The sequence below is a fragment of the Micropterus salmoides genome, unplaced genomic scaffold, assembly GCF_014851395.1.
Source record: "Micropterus salmoides isolate LMB-PRFRI ecotype aquatic unplaced genomic scaffold, ASM1485139v1 Ms_hic_scaffold_8, whole genome shotgun sequence".
In the NCBI taxonomy this organism is placed as follows: Eukaryota; Metazoa; Chordata; class Actinopteri; order Centrarchiformes; family Centrarchidae; genus Micropterus; species Micropterus salmoides.
The window spans coordinates 15,823,397-15,845,448 of NW_024044570.1; the positions used below are offsets into that span (position 1 = coordinate 15,823,397).

The 22,052-nt window shown below is 40.0% G+C and overlaps 1 protein-coding gene and 1 long non-coding RNA gene across 8 annotated transcripts in view; one reads left to right on the forward strand and one right to left on the reverse strand.

Moving 5' to 3' along the window:
* tjp1b (tight junction protein 1b) overlaps nucleotides 1–9,945 on the reverse strand; it is a 60,437-nt gene extending 50,492 nt beyond the window's left edge. For 3 of the 7 annotated variants that reach the window (XM_038706143.1, XM_038706147.1, XM_038706142.1), the window contains exons 1-2: nucleotides 9,490–9,945; nucleotides 91–232 (exon numbers count right to left, since the gene is read on the reverse strand). In XM_038706143.1, coding sequence (XP_038562071.1) covers nucleotides 91–232; nucleotides 9,490–9,641 — 294 coding nt within the window. In that variant the 5' untranslated portion in view covers nucleotides 9,642–9,945. The remainder of the gene's footprint in view (nucleotides 1–90; nucleotides 233–9,489) is intronic. The other 4 variants (XM_038706150.1, XM_038706149.1, XM_038706145.1 and 1 more) reach the window with 2 other exon arrangements.
* A 115-nt stretch (nucleotides 9,946–10,060) lies between these two features.
* LOC119893806 lies at nucleotides 10,061–12,797 on the forward strand. Its single transcript, XR_005442839.1, has 2 exons — nucleotides 10,061–10,635; nucleotides 12,338–12,797. It is a non-coding gene; the product is annotated as an uncharacterized LOC119893806 (long non-coding RNA).
* The last annotated feature ends 9,255 nt before the right edge of the window (nucleotides 12,798–22,052 follow it).

Here is a 22,052-nt window from a genome sequence, read left to right on the forward strand (position 1 = left end):
TGTCCTGTACAATACCTGCATAATTCCTACAAGATTCCTTTACAACTGAAAACTTTTTGCATACTATGGCCTTTCAGTCAGTTTACTTACATTGGAGTCAAGGAGATCAATGCTGTCCAGACTCTTGCTTCTGTGAATGCGGCCCTTGATGCGGCGGAGTGATGGTTTGCCCTGAATGGTGCTCACTGAGGAGGCTGCTGTGATGGAGCCAGCGGTCGGGCTGGGATGTATCCTGAGGGTCAGCACAGAGGGAGCCGGGGAAGGGGGACAAAGAAAAACAACAGCACCACATCAGGGCAAGTAAGTACACATCCAGCATGGTTGTATCACAGCAGGACAAAGTGCCACAGGAAAGACGAGGAGGAAGAACACAGTGGTCACGTTTCTGCTCTTCAAAAGGCCACAGTCTCCCGTTGGCATTTAAAGAAATCTATAATTGGATTTAATGTCACAGAGGGCCTGTAGGGGATCTGGTTCAAGCTCAGGAAACACTGCAGCTTCAAACACAGAGGGCCTGTGCAGCTCTGTGGGCCACAGCAGCCAAACTGTAGCTGGGTCATGGTGAGATGTGGGGAGGAGGCACACTTGGCTGACCCATCACCAATACTCTCAGGAAATGTTTCACCCTTCACAAATGACATACTTGATCAGCACCGTTGGAACCCTGCTGACCACATTTACACACTCCGCCTCTCATTTCTTTTGTGTTAGTATGTTCCTTGCTTAATTGCTGTGTAATGTGCTGTGTTTGCCACAAAAATAATTGTCCCCATAGGGATGAATAAAGCTGAACTGAACTGAATTTAGTTTATCAATCTAGTGGGTTACCTTTTCAGACCAGCTACTTCTAACTCCTATATGTTAAGCGTACATATTACATTGGCAACAATAAGGTACCCTTGTGACCAATGGCTTTATTAATGGTCAATAAGTCAATTTTTGCAGTTAAAAGCCTTTCTTAACCTCTTAACATTCAAAACGCCGTAAATTGAATGTAGTTCTTGAACCATTTGGAGTATATGCAGGGTTTTGGGCTTCTCTGAAAGATAACTGTGTCTAACCCAGAAATAACTCAGAATGATTCTAAGTTCTACTGGAAATGATATATGATATAAGTTTAAACACACTAAAACTAATATATTTTTCATTTCTGCTTGAAAATGCTTGCTAACAAATGCATGCAGACAACTATAGCTGGGACTTATTAGCTGGAAAACACTGTAGGACCACAGCATAAAGCCTTACCTAGCCCAAGTTTAAATTTCATACCAATACCATGAAAAAAGCTTGACGCAGATGTGCTTTTTTTGCTGGTAGATCATGAACTTCCTACTTAAAGCTGGATATCGTTATTTTCAGAATTTTATTGACTATACGAAGTGCCAGTCATCGAGACAATTGCTTTCAATTGGCTCGTCCTACCCACGAAAAAATAGGGGCTGGCCCTTCCTTACAGCGCGGGCTTTCGTTGGCTGTTGAAGGCTGTCAAAGGGACGTGTGAGCTCGTATTGGGTCGGATTTGGTGTCACTCGAAAGGTTAGAGTTTAGCGGCTAATTTGAATACTAGCTATCGTAGTTGTTTACATTCAAATCGGAGTTATTATGGTTATAATGACACACGCGCCACCTCTGCCGGCAAATATGAAACGATACCGCAGCAGTCCCTGGGGATTTTACTGGATTGGATCATCTGAACCTTTGACAACTAACAAGACCATTTTTGTTGGAATATAATCGATCGGTGGTTAGTTACTATGAGGCTTCATAGGTGAGTCGCGTCAAATGTGTTGTCCAGGCTGGTCTGACAGAAGCGCCGATTGTACCCGCTGTGGTGATTGTATCTTGAAATGCATTGGTCGAATCACGGGGATTTTATCTTTCAAGGTGTATCATATGATGACCGTTGGAATGTTAAGAGAATAACTTTTACACTACTAGGTTGTGAAATATCTCTCTGGCGGCGTGTTGAGTTCACACTTTCTAAGGAGTCATCAACTCTAGAGCTATAAATGTTAATAAGAAGATAATCAATTGATTTTGGTCTAAATATTTGTACATTTTTCCAGAAGGCAAGTCATCCATTAGCTAATTAAAGAACTATTTTAAAAGACAAAATAAGTGTCCTGCTGGAGGAAACACCAGCTGGTAACACAAAATTTATTCTTGATGGCTTATCACTGATTTAAAAAGTGTTAATAAATGAGTTATTAACCACAAATGCAGGCATTAGTTACAACTTATAAGCAATAAATGATGTATGATTTATGATGTATGATGAACAATAAAAATGTATTGGTATTAGCTTGTGAGTTGTTAAGGATTATCTGCATTCCTGTACGTTTTATCAGTGTAAACATAATGTTTTGGACGGCTGAACAAAAGACTTAACAAGCAATATGAAAATGATACCTTGGGCATTTTTCTTTATATTCTGACATTTTGTAGACCAAACGACAGCACTGAATTTTGCTGTCACCCACTTCCTTCTGGCTTAATTAAGCACAGAAGATGCTTCCTATGAATGTACAGAGCTCATAGAACACAGTGTTTGAGTTTCAGCTCAAATTGGTACTATTGTCACTGCGTCCTCTTCTTCTCTTTGGTCCTTTCTCTCAGTGACATGTAGGACAGTTGCTCTTAATGAGGATTTACCTAACACAATATTCGATGAGGAAAAATCCTGTTTACTCAGGGGAAGTAGATGTCCATTAACGTGCTCAGCAGCAAGCCCAGAGGAGCTCCCGAGGTTTGTAAACTCAGTATGGGAAATTAGGAGAGACTAGAACGAGCAAAGATGGGAGGAAAGAGAACATCACCTTCCACTTTCTCTTTGCATTAATTCAATAGTTGCCTGAAGCGGTGTAAGGTGCTTACTGGCTGGAAACGTAACGGCATTCTGCAATATGTGCAGTCAATTACAAGCGACCTCAGGTTGTTCTCATAAACAATAGAGCAAACATGACTAATGAGAAAAGCTGCTTGGACTGTATCACAGGCCCGGTGCAGCCCTGTGCATTCGTAGGCTCATTTCTTGGATGTTGATTCTGAAATGGATTTCAGCCAAAACACTTCAGGCCACAAAGGCAGAATGCAACATAGTGCCAGCAACTGTGCCGACTCAGATATTATGTGTGGTGAATGATTTCACATCGCTTGTGTGATGAATTCTTCTTCTCTATCAAATATGCAGGTAGCTTATAATGTGTTTCACTTGAGGTCTGAGACAATATATAAAACTGCACCATCTACTTTTTACTTTATCATAATCATACATTTTAAATTGTACATTTTAAACTAAGGATACTTTAGGCATTTGACCCTTGATTAGCCTAAAATTGCCATAGTTATTAAAAGTCAAACGATTTACCTTTCTACTTTTACATTTTGGGAAATGTGCTTATTAGCTTTCTTGCCGAGAGTTAGATGAGCAGATGTATACCACTTGCATGTCTGTACGCTAAATATGAAACTACATCTGTTCATGTACAGACATGAAGGGTACGATGAGATTAGATTTGATTAGAAACAGGGGGAAACAGCTGGCCTGGCTCTGAAAGGTAGCAAAGCCTTCATACCAGCACCTTCAACAACCCATTCTCACTCCCAAGTCGTCACATATGGACGCATGGCCAAGACCCCTTGGTGTCAATTTGTAGTGTACTGGGAAGCCCTTTAGGGTCATAGTTCAACGCACTGCGGGAAGACCTTTTGCATCATTTTTAAACAATAAAAGTAGGTGTAGTATATAAATAACAGAAGTCAACAGAAATTCTGAATAAGGTGGTAGTTGGCGTGTATGGGCAAGCAAGAAACTGGACTTTTACAAAGGAGACAGGTGTTTGTTTACCCTGTAAGACAAAAATTTAACATTGATTGTTTTTAGATAAGTTAGGTTATTTAAGTAGGTAATGTAGTTATTTGAAACCAAACCACAATGTTTTCCTCAACCTAACCAAGTAGTATTGTTGCCTCTATGTTTTGTTGCATATTTATTATTACAAAGTTGACTGTGGATACATGTGCAAAAACAACGCGAAAGGGCTACCCAGGGCATTGTAAAGTGACGGCAAGTGGTCTTGACCAAGGGTATATGACGAATTGTGAGTGAGGATGTGTTGCCTCTAAAGCATCACTGCTTTTACTGCCCCCAAGAATTATTTTCAGCAGTAACGCCCGTGTACTGTTTTTTGTACGAACTGAACAAATCATATGTAATTTGTAAATGTAAATGCTCCTTATTTGTATAGGGCCTTTCTAGTCTTTGACCACTCAAAGCGCTTTTACACTACATCTGCATTCACACACATCCATACACTGAGCCTAAGTGCTCAAACGGAAACTAACATTCACACACCGCTCTATCTCCTGAGCCACAGCCAAGTGGAGAATAAAATCTGAAATGCAAAATACTTACTGACTGAGCTAGTTATATGCCATATACACTATATCACTGAAAGGGCGGTGTATGATTATCTTATAATTTTTCTTCCATGTTGATTTCAGATAGCTGAGTAATGACATATAATAATACATTATCCTGATCGGTGATGGGCAAAATAGACGCCTCAATCCTTTACTTTCTCTTTTATTTTAGCAACCATTTCAGGTGTGTGGCGAGTTCACAATTCAGTGAGCGTCTGTTTGACCGTGATATGACTGTTTTGGAGTCAGGGACCTTTTGCGATCTTGTGAACAAAGAAAAATCCATTTCAAAAGCAAATGGAATAAGATCAATGCCAAAGTCCCTTGATGGCCCTCCCTGCCCACTACTGAGTGTGACCATGTAGGTCACATATAAGGTAAGGTCAAGCAGATGCATGATGCTATTACAAAGAAAGGACGAGGCACACAAAAACACGTTTCAGTTGCAGGACTTTATGCTGTCCCGCTGTTCCCCCATCTCTCAGTCACCTGGAGGTTCAAGCAATAATGGTTACTGCTTAATCAGCAGGTCAATAGGCAATGTTACGCTTCATTCCTCCCATCTTGGCCACTGCTATAGCACTTAACAAGGGAAGCAATCCCGACCAGTGTCCAGTGTACAGGCAATAAAACACATAAAGACACACATACACTGTAAAAGACACACAATCTAATTCAACATCATTATTACTACATAGTATTGCTACGCTGTAACCACACTATCCGTCTGCTTCCATTTTCTTTTTTGGAGGAAACATACAGGTTTAAAAATAACAAAACATTACATAAACACAATAGACTTGTTGTATTATCCCTGCGGGCCTGCAACAGAGTGTAAAGTTCATTAAGCCAGGTTAATGCTAATCTTATGCTGTGTGCAGGGGGGAATGGGTTTTTAAGACTGCAGGCAAGAGGAACATCTGTTTGCAAAAACTAATCCTAATTTAGAGAGCTGCTGCTGCTGCTGCTATTCAGTGGAGCTGTGCCTCCTCTAATTTGGGGAGAATGTGTGATGCACATGGCACTCACAGCCTCTACTCGGTGGATGGTGTAAGTGTTCAGGCAGAGCGGTGTGTAATCTCACCACCACACGCTGGGAGATCAGCAGAGCAGGAAGCAGCTCTGACCGTTTGACCAGAAATGGGACAGAATTAATGCTGCAATTACATAAAGAAGAACCTTAAAAACAGGATACTTATTTTCTGTATTCAAATGCAGTGAAGCCTTTTCTTCTGTTTAAACTGGTGTGTCTTTCAGTGATGTCACATCCTGTCATACATCTGTCTGCTAAATAATGTTTGAAGGGCGGAAATATGATCTGTAAATACTTAAAGTATCCTTAACAGGAAGTGTATAGAGCTGACAAATATGTAAAAAACATAACAATTGTATTTATGTAGGTGACTAAATATATTTTAAAAAGTCAATTAATCTATTGATTGTTTATTGATCAATTAATTGTTCCTTGCAGGATGTAAAAAATAAAGATAAGCGGTGATCACTAGTTACCAGATATGTAAGAGATTTTAATTTCATGAGAAAACCATTTCAAGAGAAAACCAGCTAATCATCACATTTTAGAAGCTTTAACTAGAAAATGATTGCAATTTCCACTTGATAAGGACTAATCAATGATCATGAATGCATTAATTTTCAAATAAGAGTTTCAGCTCCAGTAGTGTGTTTCTGGATTGTTTTTATAATGGATTGTTTTTTACATTCCTGAGAATGGGCATTCAGTGTTAATGAGCATAGAGCAGTATTGATCTGAAATGCCACTTTAATAAAGGTATCAATATCATTTTTGGGATAACGTTAAACTATCAGAGCATTTGTGTCCAAAATACTGGTAGAGAGAATATTTTCTCATAACAATGCCATGTAATTTAAGAATATGAATTACAACAAAAATAAGGTTGGGCCACACGTTTATCATTATAACAATCTTTTTTTTGTGCTTCATGTCTTATAGATAAATGTGATGTGTGTTTATTAGAATTGAGAAAACTTACTGCAGGATTCATTAGCCTGAAACTCATCTATTTTGTTGATTAAGTTAAGCTTTCTAGTTGACAATGTCACTATGCTGCATTTCAGTCAGGTGGACAGAAACTGGCATTATTTTACAGGGTCTATTTAGACAGAAATGTCTGATAAAATATCAAATGAGGACACTGCACACTACGTCACATTACATTACAGCACATTCATTAGGTGGACGCTTTTGTCCAAAGTGACTCCCAGGACAAAAACATCTGTAAACGCTTCTTGTGTGTTTTGTTGTATTTTCTTGTTTAATACACAGTCGAGAAGGATGAGAAAGGAATGGAATAACTGCATCACAAATTTACAACAAGTTCTGTAAACTGCATATGGCAGCTTGAGCCACAAGGTTTAATAGTATCACCACAAATACTGTTATGGTTATTACTACTATACTTGAAACTGCAGCTATTGTTTTTACTACTACTACTTTTGATGATGATCACAATAACAATGATGAATATCAATCCTGGAAACTGTATAGTGCATTGCATTACATTTAGCTGACGCTTTTATCCAAAGCGACTTACAATTGCTATACATCTCAGAGGTCGCACGCATCTGGAGCAACAAGGGGTTAAGTGTCTTGCTCAGGGACACAATTGTGGATGTCTCACAGTGGGAATTGAACCCAGGTCTCCAAACCAAAGGCAAGCATCTTATCTATGCGCCATCACCACCCTGTATAGGCTATGTTATGTACCTTATAATATTGAATTAATAGAATATAAGCCTGACAAAGGTTCCAAGCCTTTATGCATGTCATTCATTATTAGGAAAATACCTTTTCTGTTTTTTATAGAAGTGATGGTCTAATTTTTAAACTTAGAGGACCATGCCAGTAGTTTTGCAGGTTTTATCTCCTTCATAAATAATGTGCTGTAGGTCTACTTTACTGTTGACAATTTACAAATAGCTTTCATGACCTAGAGTCTCAGAATACATTTCTACATTACAGCTAGTATTTCCCCACCTATCCTGGCAACCTTTAGTTTTCATTTATTATAGCTTCTGTACAATATTACAGAATTAGTGAATTGGCAACAATACAAATTAGCAAACCCCTTAAAATTAACAGTGACATCACAGTGACTACCAAGTCTGCAGAATGGTTTGAGAAGTCTGCTCTGCATTGTCTCATAACAATAATTTGACTTTGACAAAAAATAATGAAGACATGCTATTCAGTTGGATAAATAACACGACTAGCACACATTTCAAGTGTAATTACAGTACGGGGATTAATGAAAGCTGAAGAAAACATAGCACAAGAGCATTCTGCTTTTTACTAGCAGGAAATGCAAGTTGGAAAGAATATTCAGTTAAACAAGGTCAGAGTTTTCTGTAAGAGTTACATAACTATTTTAGCTTTTTGTAGCAGTGCTCTGCTGTAGATGAGACAATAAGATCCCTCCAAAATGTGCTTAAATATGGAGATGTAAGTATCAAAACAACAATAACTGAAGAAACAGTGAAAAGAGTCCTTTGTCTCAGTGATATTCCTTATCTTTTCTTTGGGGGTCTATTAGGTTAATAAGAGGATGACTGAGGAATATGATAATCCAAAGAGACCAAGAGATAATAAAAAAGCTGCATGTGATAAGCGTCTGAGCCCTGATGATGTTACAGCAACACTTTGACTTCAGAGATGGTCGTCATGTTCTGTTTGATTTAAGATACAGTAAAAATGCCACATTAATAACTACAAACTGTAAAAACATCCTGTTGTACACATACTATTTTTCATTTCAAGGTGATTTCACATGTTATAAAATTCAGGTTGTGTGAATGTCTGTAAATCTCCTTTGATCATGATAATCTCTTTCCAGACAATATGAAGCTCGCAAATTTTCAGCATCAGCGTTTTGTCCTCACGTCAGTCACAGAAATGTTTCAGGAAATGGTTCAGGTTGGCTTTAAGGAGGTAATGATAATAGTTAAGCCTGTCCCACACTGGAGCCATGCCAATGTAACTGCATTATGTGGGTAAATGATCCACGCCGTGCGATACATCTCGGGTTTGTGTGAGACACTTGCTATCAGAGTGCCATTGAGCCTATTGACTCCTAATTAACCAGATTTGCTTTCAAACAAGATGGTAATCCGGCTGTAATTAGGGATACTATGTCACACACATTGCAGCTTCGGCAGCAATGTGCTTACAGCGAGGAAAAGGAATGAAAGAGGTAGGACTGTCTTGAAGTAAACAAATGAACAAGGCCGCAGGAGGAGAAACACACACAGAGAGTAAGATGTGGTCAATGCAATATACTGTAGCATACAGGCAGAGTAATGAGGACACTGAATGGGTGGAGAGACAAGATACAAACACATGCTGAGAGCAGAGTATGGGTAGAAAATGTTTAATAGATATGGCAATGAGAGGTGTACAGAGGCCTGAGTGCAGCACAGGAAATAAAAACAGGAGAGGATCATGTGTCATGCTTTACATTTTATTAATTAGTTATGACAGCGGTGGGTATAATAGAGAAGGGGTTTGAGGAGGAAAGATGATGGTTTACCACATGGTTAGCTTGAAGATGATATTTCCAGGGACAACAGCGGTGCAGTAGAGGCCACATAGTACATTAGAGTACATGAAGTTGGAGGCAAAGAAACAATGATGAGGCTATGACATCATCCCTATGCATTCAACTTTACAAACTGATGGAGAGGGGGAAGGATACAGCCAGAGAGCCACTGGACTTGGTGTCACACATTCGCGCGCACACTGGCACGCACGCACACAAACTCCCAGCATGCGGAGTTAGGCTACCTTCTTGTGTATCGACCACACTATAGGTTTGTGAGGGTTGCAACATGGTGCAGACTGGCTGCAGTGGCTGAAGGGAATAGCCTATTATGTCATTTTAGAGAGTGAGCGGTCGCACCGTGGCTCCGTGACCCGCTCATCATTTGAGAAGATGTGGGAGGCGGCAGCTCGCGCTCATAGCAGCCCCCCCTTTTTCCCCCCCAACCTGCATCATCATCACCATCATCATCCGCACCAAGATTCATACTCACCACATACGCTTCCTGGGTGGAAGACAATGTTCTTTGTTGGAGGCGGTCACCCCCAGAGCCAGCTGCATTACAGTAATGTATTTCTGGTAATTCACCATGGTACTGTCCACCGCTACAAAAAATCCAACCCAAAGAAAAGCACAGGTGATCATATATTTCTTTATTCCCTGGCATCCGCCTCCGCTGCGTCTTCCATGCTCAGCATCACAACGCCATTTCCAGCGCTGAAGAACTGACAGTGAAAACAGTCCCCAAGGAGCTGTGCGAAAGGTGCCGTACCGCTGCGACCCATGTCTGCAATGACACTCTGACCGTGTTTTAGCGCCCGCAAACAGATCGCCGATCCATTCGATTAGCAGTTTTTTTTTTCTGTGTGTCTGTTTTTTTCTTTTTAATACGGTCAGGATTTGGACAGGCTCTCCTTCCTCCTGCCTCCTCCCTCCTATCCGGGGCTGGAAACACTCTCTTAAAAACGCTGCAGCGTCCAGGCGTCCGTGTGTGTGAGGTAGGGGAGAGAGTGTGTGAACACTGTAGTCAGAGGGGAGCGACTGTGAGGGAAGGGAGGAGGGAGAAGCGAGGGGGAAGAGGGAGGAGGGGAGGGGAGGCAAGGGACCGCTTCATTTGGAGGTGCTCCGTTGTAGCATCTGTTTAGGAAGTCCACCGTTTCGCTTTAATTAGGCTACTTGTTAACGGTTATTAAGTTGAGTATCCTTGTGCTACACCGCCCTTCCTGGAAGCAGCCTAATGACTAACAGGGGCGTAACTAGAACCCCCAACTCCTTTTTGGGGGGTATTTTGTGGGCACATCCTGTTCTGCAAAAAGACATTTTGACATGTCACAGTAGGGAAAGCACAGGTGTAAATAATCAAATGAATCATGGTTTCGGTTCATTGACATTAACAGTTGGTGGCACTTTTTCTCTAGTTAGAACATTAAACCACAGAAGAAGAAGATTAAAAGAGCTGGTTAAACCTCAAACGAACCAAATCAAGAGAAATATGATGGAAATATGGCATTTATGTTTGTTTCATGTGTTAATTCAAAGAAGGCTGAAGTCTCCACACATATCTGATGTTTTCTCCAGCTGCCATTTTTCGTCACTCCACTGGAAGAGCTTCAGTGGAAATTTAAGTCACGCTCTTCATGTAAGTTATTCGCTAAGTCTCTTTTAACTTTGTCACATTTTGCTTTTAGCGATACACCAACTTTTTCACCTTACCCACTCGTCATGGCTTCCTGGGACACTTGAATGGAACTTAAAATGTATTTTAAAAAAAATAGAAACTTAAAAATATACTGTATAGTTTGAAAAATGTTTTTTTTATCCAGATCCACTTACTGCATATTTTCAGGAACTTTCAAACATATCTTGTGGCCTTCATCAGCAAATAGAGCAAACTCATCAATATCAATCCCAGATATTTTGTGTCTTTAGAGTAGGGATGGGGATCGTTAAATTTTATTAATATTGATACCCTTATTGAGACTGCTTAATGATCCAATCTTTATCGATACCACTATCAATACTTTACTATAGTTTGGTGATGGCTATTTAGTAAGACCGGACCCTATGGGCATGAGGTAGGCCTGCACGGTATGTGTGATAACATTGTTTGATATTGAAGTGACAAATCATTTGCGATGACTACAGAAATATTGAAGTTTCTGCCTGGTTGTTTTTAAATTATATATAGGAATAGAATTTAATATTTTAAATAGAGCTAAATTTTTGTTCTATAGCAGCAACATTAATGTCACGTCACTATATAAAGCAAATATGTGACATCACAATCCTGAGTGAAGTTTAGAAAGAATAAAAACTATGTATGTACTAAAGTATGTATCAGTTCCTCCTCCTCCTCTCTGCTGTTTTGCAGAGCGGCTGGTTTGTCTCAGCCAGCAGCTGAGTTTTTAACAATGTGCCAAATGTTAAGACTACAGACATGCTACAGACCAGTCTATGCTACAGACAGACAGCTTTTTATATAGCTTGTTTGTAACATTTGACAAATGCCAAGTTAACGTTAGCTGTGCTTGAATAAAACATACAGGATGACAGACTGAGGACAGAGATTATTAAATTAACCCTTTCTACATGTTTACCTTAAAGACAGATGTATTGATAAAGTATTGTCTTTTTACTCGCGAAGGTTTTATTTCACGTACTTACAGTAATGAGCGTAGCTGTCAGTAACTCGAATAGTTTGGATCTAACTTAACTTCACCGTCTCCACCGCGACGGTGCAGCCTCTCTCTGTGCTGGCAGCTGGGTGTGTGTGTAGGAGGCGACAGAGAGCAGCAACGGCAGCAGCCTGATGATAAACAGTCTCGGGCCGTTTAATAGCTCGTTTCGGTGCCATCATTTAAAACATTAGGTTTCTTATCTATCGCGTTTCAAGTAAAACCAGATTTGACGCTCGAGACATAAGGGTACATTATAGGACCCGCTATTTTGACAGGAGTATCGATAAGCTCAGACCTTATTGATTTTCGGGTTTTGAGAAATTTTGGAACCGGGTATCGATCCCCTCCCTACTTTGGAGTAAAAGATTTTTTCATCAAACTGATGTTTCTGAGGTCAATGATGAACCTCCAAGGGATTGATGTGGCCGAAGCAGGTTTTAATTCTATGCACGCAATACATCCAGTGCCCTGATGCGTTTTAAATAAACCAGATTTCATTGTTACATAGAAATTTGTTACACTCAGTTTTATTTTTAAGTTGCATCGTCAAATATATGTTCAAACGTGGCCTTTCTATTACAATGAATGAGATTGTCACAGGAATGATCAGAGCAAATGTAAATGTCCAGAATGAATGTATGAAATCACCTTTTTTCATTCTAGAAATCCCCTGGATGGGTGAGCAAGGATGAAAATGATGCCAAAATCACCAGCTTCATGCAGTTTACCCCTCCCTCCTCTATCTGGATGTGAACAGCTGCAATGGGACATATTAATTGGTTTATTTTATTGAACTAATTTCATTGGACTTTTCCACTGGCGATACCTTTTGTACGTATTTTATTGAACTTCTTTCAATAGATTTATTACATTTATATTGGATTTACTATAATTCCATCATGGGATTATATTGTCACTGTCTTTTTCCCACTTGTGCACTATCCACACGTGTCCTGAGGTTCCTTCCACCTTTTTGTCTTATTAGAGAGCTTAGGTTGTGTTAAAAACTGTTGATTTTTGTAGGCCTAAATATGACTTGTTAGAGGTTTTTAAGTTTTTTTGGTAGTGCTGACTAAATATCAGAAAGAATAAAATAGTAGTTTCTCAGTTTTGCTGCAGATTATATAGTGTCTGAGACTTAGTGTTTGTTTGTAGGTGCAGTACACAGCAGCTCTGTCTCAGTGAACTGTGCCCACACCACCTGTCATTAGCAGCAAACAGAGACTGGCGTGGGTTGTTTTTCAGTCAATAGACTGACACACTGGCGCCATTATAAGCTTCAGTAAGTCGATTAGTCTAGACTTTAAAGTATTAGAGGAAAGAGATGCCTTCTCACCTGAGTAGAGGAGTGCACTACTCACTCTCACTAGACCAGGCAGACTTAAACAAACACGTTAAACAGTACAAGAGGTCGGAGGAGGCCAGACAAAGGAGGATAAGGATGTTATATTTATCTTCCATGAGCACTACAAAAACACTACTAATAGAAAAAATTGTTGTTATGCATTATATGATAAAGGAATTATCAGGTGTGTGATTTTTGTGTGAAAAATCAGACTGAAGCACATCCTGAAAATGAACTTGAGCAACTGTTGTGTCCTATAAAGATTTCCAACATACAGCTGAACAGGCAGAGCATGGCGCTGACACTGCCAGTGTCAGGGGAGCGAATCCCTCTGTGGCCATTGTTGCTAAAAATGTATGCACCCACAACACTGTAATGCTCCATGGATGGAAGTATCCCCCACACAGTGTGTGCCTACAGTACTGACTGTGTAAACTTCTTCTTCTAGGGTAAACATTGAACTGCATTTTAAATACACTACAGTGTGAGGTTTTGTTAAATGAAAAATCTGATTAAATTAATTTGGAAGAGTCAATGATAAATGCCCCCATTTATAAAATAGATATCTATTAGGTATAGATAGGTATTTTATAAATTACATTTTCAACAAAGCATAATATAATACACAGAGAATGAACACCAGGCCTTTTCTGAAATTTACAACAGCTCTTTTTGTGGTTGCCAGTTAATTACTTCTGGGTGACTGGAAGCAGAAAACCCTTCAGGGCATTAAAGGAACCTTAATTCATCTAGTGCTCATATGTCCAAAAATACTTGCATGCACTACCTGAAGGTGTAAGAAGGTGTATAAAATGATCTGTGTACTGAAATTAAAAACATTTTTTAAATTTTGTGTACTGAAATTAAAAACATTTTTTAAATTTTGACATAAACAATAACAGTTCACTTTAAATACACATGTATACACTTAAAACAAGTGCAGAGTCTTTACCGATCTCTGGGTTCGAAACAGAATATGTATAAAGGAATCAGCACAGTTTAAAAAGCATATGCAATAAGCAGGGCAACAACAATTGAGGACACATTTTGTCTGGGAATTAGTAGCGGTTTCCTAACCTAAGTGTACATAACAATTAAACACATACACAGGGCTCTGGTTAGGTTAGTTGACAAAATTGAGTTTGTAAGCAGTTTTTTAATTTCTAGAGGGTTTTAAACTATTATTTTGGCCACCTGGGGGCAGCAGAAACAAGTTTTATTCACAGCATTGACATACCATCACATTACACTTTATATGGTCAACATTTTAGCAAACAATTGCTTAGTTTCACATCCAGCTGTTACGGAGCAATATTGTCACCTGATTAATGTAAGTCCAATACTCACTCTCTTTTACCTCTGTTTTTTGGTCTCCACTTACTCTTGAGAGAAATATCTGGATTTTTAGCTGCTGCTCTATGTTCACCAGCTATAGTCTCTGTGTTCTGTCTGCTGTTTGGTGCTGAGCCGGGATTGTACAGTGGGTTATTATAGCTTTTTCTCTGAAAACATCTGGTGCTGTTGAGAACTACACTATGAAAGCAGCGAGAGTTAATGAAAATCAGTTTTCATATACAGAAAATGTCTACATTGAGTCTTGGCTGTGACATTGCTGCTTCCTGTTAGCCTCTTGAATCAAGTCAACACTCAACTAATGCACCACAAATGCAATCATCAGAGCAGAGCTGCGCTACAACAATCCTACCAGCACCTCCCATTGACTAGGACGCCATTCAGATAGCGCTCCTGAATAATCAAACGCTACAGGTCATCATTATCAGGCATGTAAGACACAGCACTCACTAGTGGATGGAGAGGCTGCAACAGACACACACACACGTACACCAAGCCTTGTTCGCTCTCTCTCTTTCATAGACACACACATTATAAGGACTGTTTATGGGAACCAGTAGTAGTGTGTCAGTGGGGAAGCATTGAGACAGCAGTAGGTCAGTGGTTGTGCTGCAGTCTGAAGCCCACTGCATACCCATGCACACTCCTCTGCAGCACTTTGATTTCACATTGGCATCCCCCCCTCTGCATCTTCATGGTAATAGCTCAGAGCAGCCTGCCCCATCATTACCCTTCTCACATGAGAACCAACTGCTGACTTCTTTTATTGTACGCTGTACACTCACACACTCTAACACAAGCACGTTCACACAGAGACGCACAGGCACCCGTGTGCGCTAATAACACACTAAAGTACTTTTTTCCCAGCACATAAATAGGACAGACGGGGCTGCCCTTCTTTCTTGTGTCCTTAGACTCTCTCGTCCACTTTACTCTCTACAGCAAAATCAAAGCTCGTTTGTAGGACTCAGAGGCTGCTCCCAGAAGAGACAAACCTGGACGAAAGCCGTAAGAAACACTACTGCTGTAACACCGTGATTTATTACTTTTGCACCAAACAAAGAGGCGAAGTTCACAGAGAAGGTCCTCTTCCCATGAATGCACTGCACCAAGAAGAACAAGAGGAATGAAACACATGCACACACACGCACACACACACACACACACACACACACACACAGTCACACCTCAGTACTGTCGCAGTGCTTCCTCTATGTGCTGTGAGGTGAGTCATCAGCACAGAGAAGCATAACCTCACAGCTACAGCTAATCTCTCTACCACCTCCTTCTCAACCTGCCAGCATCTCATTTTCTCCACTTATGGATTAAGGCACCGTGACTTACATCATTGCTGCAGCCTCATATTCAAAACACAGATTCAAACACATGGCCAACACCTCCTCACACACACACACACACACACACACACACACACATCCTCAATGGGAGAAAGTGATATATCCTGCATTTGAAAAAAGCCAGTTATCCAATCAATATTTCTGCATAAGCATGCATTTAATGCACTTAAATCAGCCCTTTTATTTGAGACTCCAGACTGAGTTGACTGCTCGAAAGGTTTTATATTCTGCTTTAAAAAAACACAACAGTCCCGCTCTTACAGTGATACACAGGTCATTTGTGACCTTTAAACCCAGAGATGTGATTAAATGCTGCATGTTCACTCTCAGTCAGCAGGATACTGACCAGAGGCAGACACGAAAAGCCAAACTAATAAACACAGTGTCTCTTTGAACCCACACAGCTGTCAATCAATCCACTCTTCTCCTGTGGATCAGAGAAAGTGTGCAGATCAGAAGGGTGAAAAACAAACAAAAACAACACACATGACTTCGTGTGGAGATACAGTTCACCACAAGGAAAATATTACCCAGGTTGTTTCCACATATATATCAAGCACGGCTGCAAACATGCTTCACTCTGTCACACGGGGACACATGCTGGCACACAAATTCTGAAGCCAAGCATCCATGACTTGAGGCAGTTTCTGTCCTACTTCTCCTAAGAGTGAATAAACAAAAGATTACGGCATTTTTATCTAGATATACATGCAGTCAACCTTGCCCGACACTTGATTTACTCACAGCATCTGAATTAGCCTGTATTAACAGGTAATTCGTAAGCAGGAAATCAAGGATACATGAAAAACAAGAGGAACACATACATCCTCCCTATGTTTTGCATTTCCTAATGACAGATATATATGAGAGATGCTAGAATTGAATGAGCATCATCACATACAGCTGTACTCAAGAGTCCTTGGCACACAAATAAAGCATCTAACAGTAAAATTACATTTCAAGAGGACTTACATTGCCTTGTTAGCGTACTGCATCTCTTGTGGAAGCTCTGTGACCATTCTGGCTGTGTGTGCTGCTATGCTGTGTTGTGTGTGTTGGTCTGTTTCTGTCAGCCTGTCTGCGTGTGTGTCAGTGCCCAGGGCCAGACCACTGGGATGGCTGTCTCCATGCTGACTTAGCTGTCATACTTTTAAGAGGCCTTCTTAACGGTCTAGGGAGCATATCAGCTTATCTGTCCCATCACTTCAGGCACCACATCCAAGCAAACACCCACCCACTCTCTCACACACACACATATACACAATATCTACTGTTCCCTCTCTCTCCCCTCCCTCCCCGTGCTGTGTTAGCTGGGCCGAGGGTATTCTCCAGGGGTCCACACACACCCAGAAGGACACCATCACTCAGTCATGACGCATTCGCAGGCCCTGACACAGTGACAAAAGCAGCCTCGCAGGACTCTACACTAGTGAAGTCCGGTCCGGCCCGGTTCGGTCCGGTCCGGCTGCCCTCATACAAAAAAAGAACACAGCAGTTGTCATTTTATGCCCCTCTTTTCTGTATTTTGTACGTAGTTCAGTATCACCATTTTGAGCCATAAATGTAGTGCTGCAAAAGCCTTCATTTGGGTACAATAATCTTTGCCAGATTAGTTAAACTATGGGAAAAACCAATATACAGTAAAGTGTCTTAGTAAAGTGCCGGGGGAACCTGCTACTACTGTAATGCTCCTTGGCAGAGATTTTACAAGGCTCTGGAACCATTCTTCCAAAACATAATCCCCCTTTTGGTGTTTTGATAAGAAGGCTGTTTAATCACAATCATGTCCTCATTTCTTTATACATTTATAAGGACAACACAAATTAATCAACATTTCTGTAAATGTACCAGTGTTAGCCTGCCAGCTAATGTTCAGCTGCAGTCCTTTGGCCAAATGTTCTGAAACCAATGCAGTGTCAGGTTAAGACATACAAATATAATACATTTTGACACCAGTATGATAATAAATCAACGAAATAAGTATGCAGAAGTCATGCAGAGCAACAGGAAGCAGCTAAATATTTATGCAACGGCAACATCCAACATTCAGGACATGCAGCGATGCAAAGCGGCATAAAGCAGAACACAAATAAACAAACATTGTTAATGACCATATTTTGCATACAAAAACCATGCAACGCAATATGAAATAGATGTTGTTTTCTAAATGTAATCAACCACCATCAGAACAATAATTGGCTGTTTCTGTTGGCCCCAGGCCTTGTGATTGTCATCATAAGGGTCTAAAACATTTAGACTTATCAAAGACTCTTTAAAACACTTAAAGGGCAGTTTTGAAATTTAAATGAAAGCATATTTGTGCTGCTGGTAAAACCTCAGCTCTCCAATGAGCTCTCCAGAAGCCTCAGATTCATCACCAAGATTTAGTTTATCTAATGTTTGTCTAACGTTAAAGAACATTAAGTAACCCCACAGAAATCTAAAACTCTAGATGTGAGGCTCTTACACAGTTTCAGTGAAATGTAGTGGCTCTCACCTGGTGTCAAACACAGGGTCGGTGTACATGGGAGGGGAGAACAGAGGTTGTTCTCCTGGGCTGTTTGGGGGCACAGGGAGGCGCCCTTTCCTTCCCCTCCCTGGGGCACCATCTGTGGGAACAGGTTAATATATTAGCCACTTTTTTATGGCTCTGTTAATTTATGCAAGTTCTCAATTGTTGGATGTTACCCTCAGTTGAAAACACTCACTGCACTGTAAATGTCATTTTCTTGAGAGTACTCGGTTTTATGCAAATGTAAGTAAAGCACGTTGATTTAGAATAGTGCAGCACAGATAAGGCCCTGCAGACTGCAGACACGTTGAGGCCATATGTTGTCAGAGGCTAGTTAGGAGCGCTAGCAGCTCATAATCCCCTCAGCCATCCAGATTTAAGAAGCTATTTTTGCTGGCTCTTAGTCGGTGGAGCTGGTTTACTGCAAAGTAGTTTTCTTCCTTTTATATTGTTTTTTTTTGTCTTCAATTTCTCACAGAAAATTAAATGCAACACAAGATAGGTGAAAATACTGGACAAATAAGTGGAAAACACAGCTACAGATCAATGAGCTGTGACTGCTCTGTTCTTTGAAATGCACACTGAAACATTTTTCAAAGAGAACATTAGCACGGGAACACACAGCCTTCTATGACCTTTATTTTTTGTGTTAAATTAGTTATCAATGTAATTAGTGGATAATTAATGGCTGTACCTTCTACATCCAACAGAAAGCAGGTTAGCAAGTGGGGACACACTTCCTCCAAAACAGAGCAGAATGAGCAGAATGCGGCAGGCCCCTTCGAGGACAGATGGTCCAAGAATATCTCCGTCCGTTTCTTGCTGGACTCCTGTCCCAGTATTTCCTTGTACTCCCCCAATGAGAAAACCTTATCATACACTAGGTAGGGAAGTACGGTGTTGACGTCCAGCTCCCTCAAGATCTTTTGTCGGTGCTGTTTGAGTATCTTAGCTGCCCATCTCTTCTTCTTCCTCGTGCATGGCCTCCTGCCAGACCTCTGATGCTGCCTCTTCTGCTTCTTCACAAACCACTTCTTGGTGCCGCTGCCAAACATCTTCAGGTTTAGGAGACCCACCAAAACTTCTTCCACGGCCCTGTCAACACAGTTCCCGAAGGAGTGGAGGTGCATATTTTGTCAGCAAAACGACCATACCACATAGTTCCTCGAGCCTCACTTTGTTGATGTCTGGGTCGTTTATCTGGGGCAGGAAGAGACAATCTGGACAGTAGCTGGTTTCTAGCTGGGTACTTACTAACACTAAGAAGATTACTTAGACTCATAAGTACACCAATGCAAACTGCTCACCACTGCGCAAACATCCAGCAACATATATTTTGCCTGTCTTGTTGGAGGATCAAACGTTTGAGTCATCTAATCACCATATTCCCCCTTTAATTAAAAATGTGTCTAACTACTTTGCCTTTTCTGTGAGTTCCTTGAAGATCATTTAGAACAACCGTATTGCAGACTCTACAGTTATCTGGGGTAATGCTGACTTGCCTAAACATCATCAGTGAGTGTAAAATCCTTGTGATGTGTAAGAAACATACTTTTAAGCTGTCCCTGAGCAAGGCACTTCCAACTGCTCCATTTAGCAGTCCACTGCTCAGCTCTCCGACAACTCACCTTCCTGGTTATTGCTGTGAATGTGACACCTGATTAAAGCAAGATTGAAACCTTTTATCATTTAGCATTAACATATAATAGAATGGAACAAGGGCATTTAAAGGGGAGTTTAATGCACTGTGCTGAAAATCAATTTTGTAGCACAAACCAGCATGACCTTGAATCACATTTTATCCAGCTGCTGTAAAATGATGAGGATGGCCTACTCTTACTTACTACCAGAAGAGGGTGCCATTTGATCAGTGTCTATCACATATACATTAAATCATGTGGCTATAGTTTTATAAATGTGGCAGCTCACCAGAACCAGCAGTCAGCCTCAGAGCCACAGTCCGGTGAGAGCTGCTAATGGTCAGGTCCCATCAGAGAAATTCAACTGAAAGAACATCTGTAAAAAAGAAATCTGACTGAATGCAAAATCTTAAATGGACACAGAATTTTAAAATGCTTGTCCAGGCTTTACAACCCTACTTGCTGAAAGGAAAGACAGAGGGCAAATAACTCTTGTAATAAAATATCCATAAATGTAATGTATAAAATATTAATTTATTCGGTTTCTGGCTGGATTGTGTTTGTCCATTTTATGAACACATGAAGATAGGGTCTATAAGTCTCCAAGGCATAGAACGGTTTTCTTCAATGTTCACTGCTGATTATAATTTATTTATGTTAGAATTATTTTCTTCTTGTTTTTTATGCACTATTACAAATGCCATGCCAATAAAGCTTAAATACCAAAAATGGCGGTTCAGACAGTAAAGATTGCCACTGGGTTTACTTATTTCTCCTCCTAATGAAATTAACTCTGCTCAGTTGCTCCAAGCAGAAAAACTAAGAATTTATCCTATGCAGTCATATTATAATCATATACGGTAATTAAGACTGAATCATTCTGTTCATGTACAGTATTTTTACTGTGTTCCGAAACATTTTTCAATCCATGAAAATGAAAAGTACTGTTTTGAACCTATTCTTTAACTTTTTAAGTTTGTTAAACTTGATTATCTGTTATATATATTATATCGTGTTATGCTGTATTACTAAATATTATTCATAGAATATACAAAATTACATAACAGTGAGAGTGGAAGATTACAGCACCAATAATCCACATTGCATCACGTACATTCCACGAAACGTGCTGAATACAGAAGTTTAACTTAAATACATTCTTGTGATTCCCTGTGATTCATTGTTCTCTCATCAGTGTGCTACTATTAGCCCATATACAAAAAAATCTAACAAAAAAGGAAGTTTGTTTCCTGTTTCCATGTTAACCAAATATCCGTCATTGCCCAATTATTTCGTAATGTTGCAAACATTATGAAAACTGATTGTATGTTTCATTTAGCTGCAGGATTACTTATTTGAGAATTTAGATTTTTCAAGTGCTTGTTTAACACACATGAAAAAAACAGCTATTCCTTATTTATCCAATATTTTGTACACACCTGGTACCAAGGAAATATTTGCGTACTTACACCTGCATCATTTTTTTTCCACTGGCCAGAAGCCCTTTCTTAGTACAACGACCTCACTGAGCTAATAACTAGTGTGTACCACACTGTTTATAAGGGATTAATCATTATCATTTCTTTCCAACAGTCATTATAAACAACCTTGAGTCAGACCTATAGAGAATCTAAACCCCTTACCCTCTAAAGGGTGTGGCGCTGCTACTATGACTTCCTCTTTATTAACAAAGCACTGACTTTTAGTAGTTGGTCCCCCTTTGAATATCAGAATGAATAACATGGTTTGGATTCTCCTACCGAATAGGCCACTTACAGTTCAGAAAGAGTAAATATTTCTTGTGGGGTGCCCCAAGATTCAGCCCTACAAAGATCAGACAAAAAACATACAAGGATCAGACAAAAAACAAAAAAAGTACAAAAAATACAAAAATGTGACCAGTACTATTAAGTAGTAATAAAAACATAAAACAATCTCTGAAATGTGAGGTTACCTAAGTCGATTTAGCAGGGTGATTTGTACAAAGGAGTTTTTGCACCTCTTGCACTTGAATAGTGGCAATCTAAGACCTGAGGGAAGAGTTACAAACTTAGAATGAAGAAGATGGTTTTTGCAGACTTGCAGAGAACCGGCTGGTCAAATATACCAGTCAGGGAAGTCTGTGAGACAGAGATTCTTTCCTGCCTCTTGGTTCTGTCATCTGCAAACA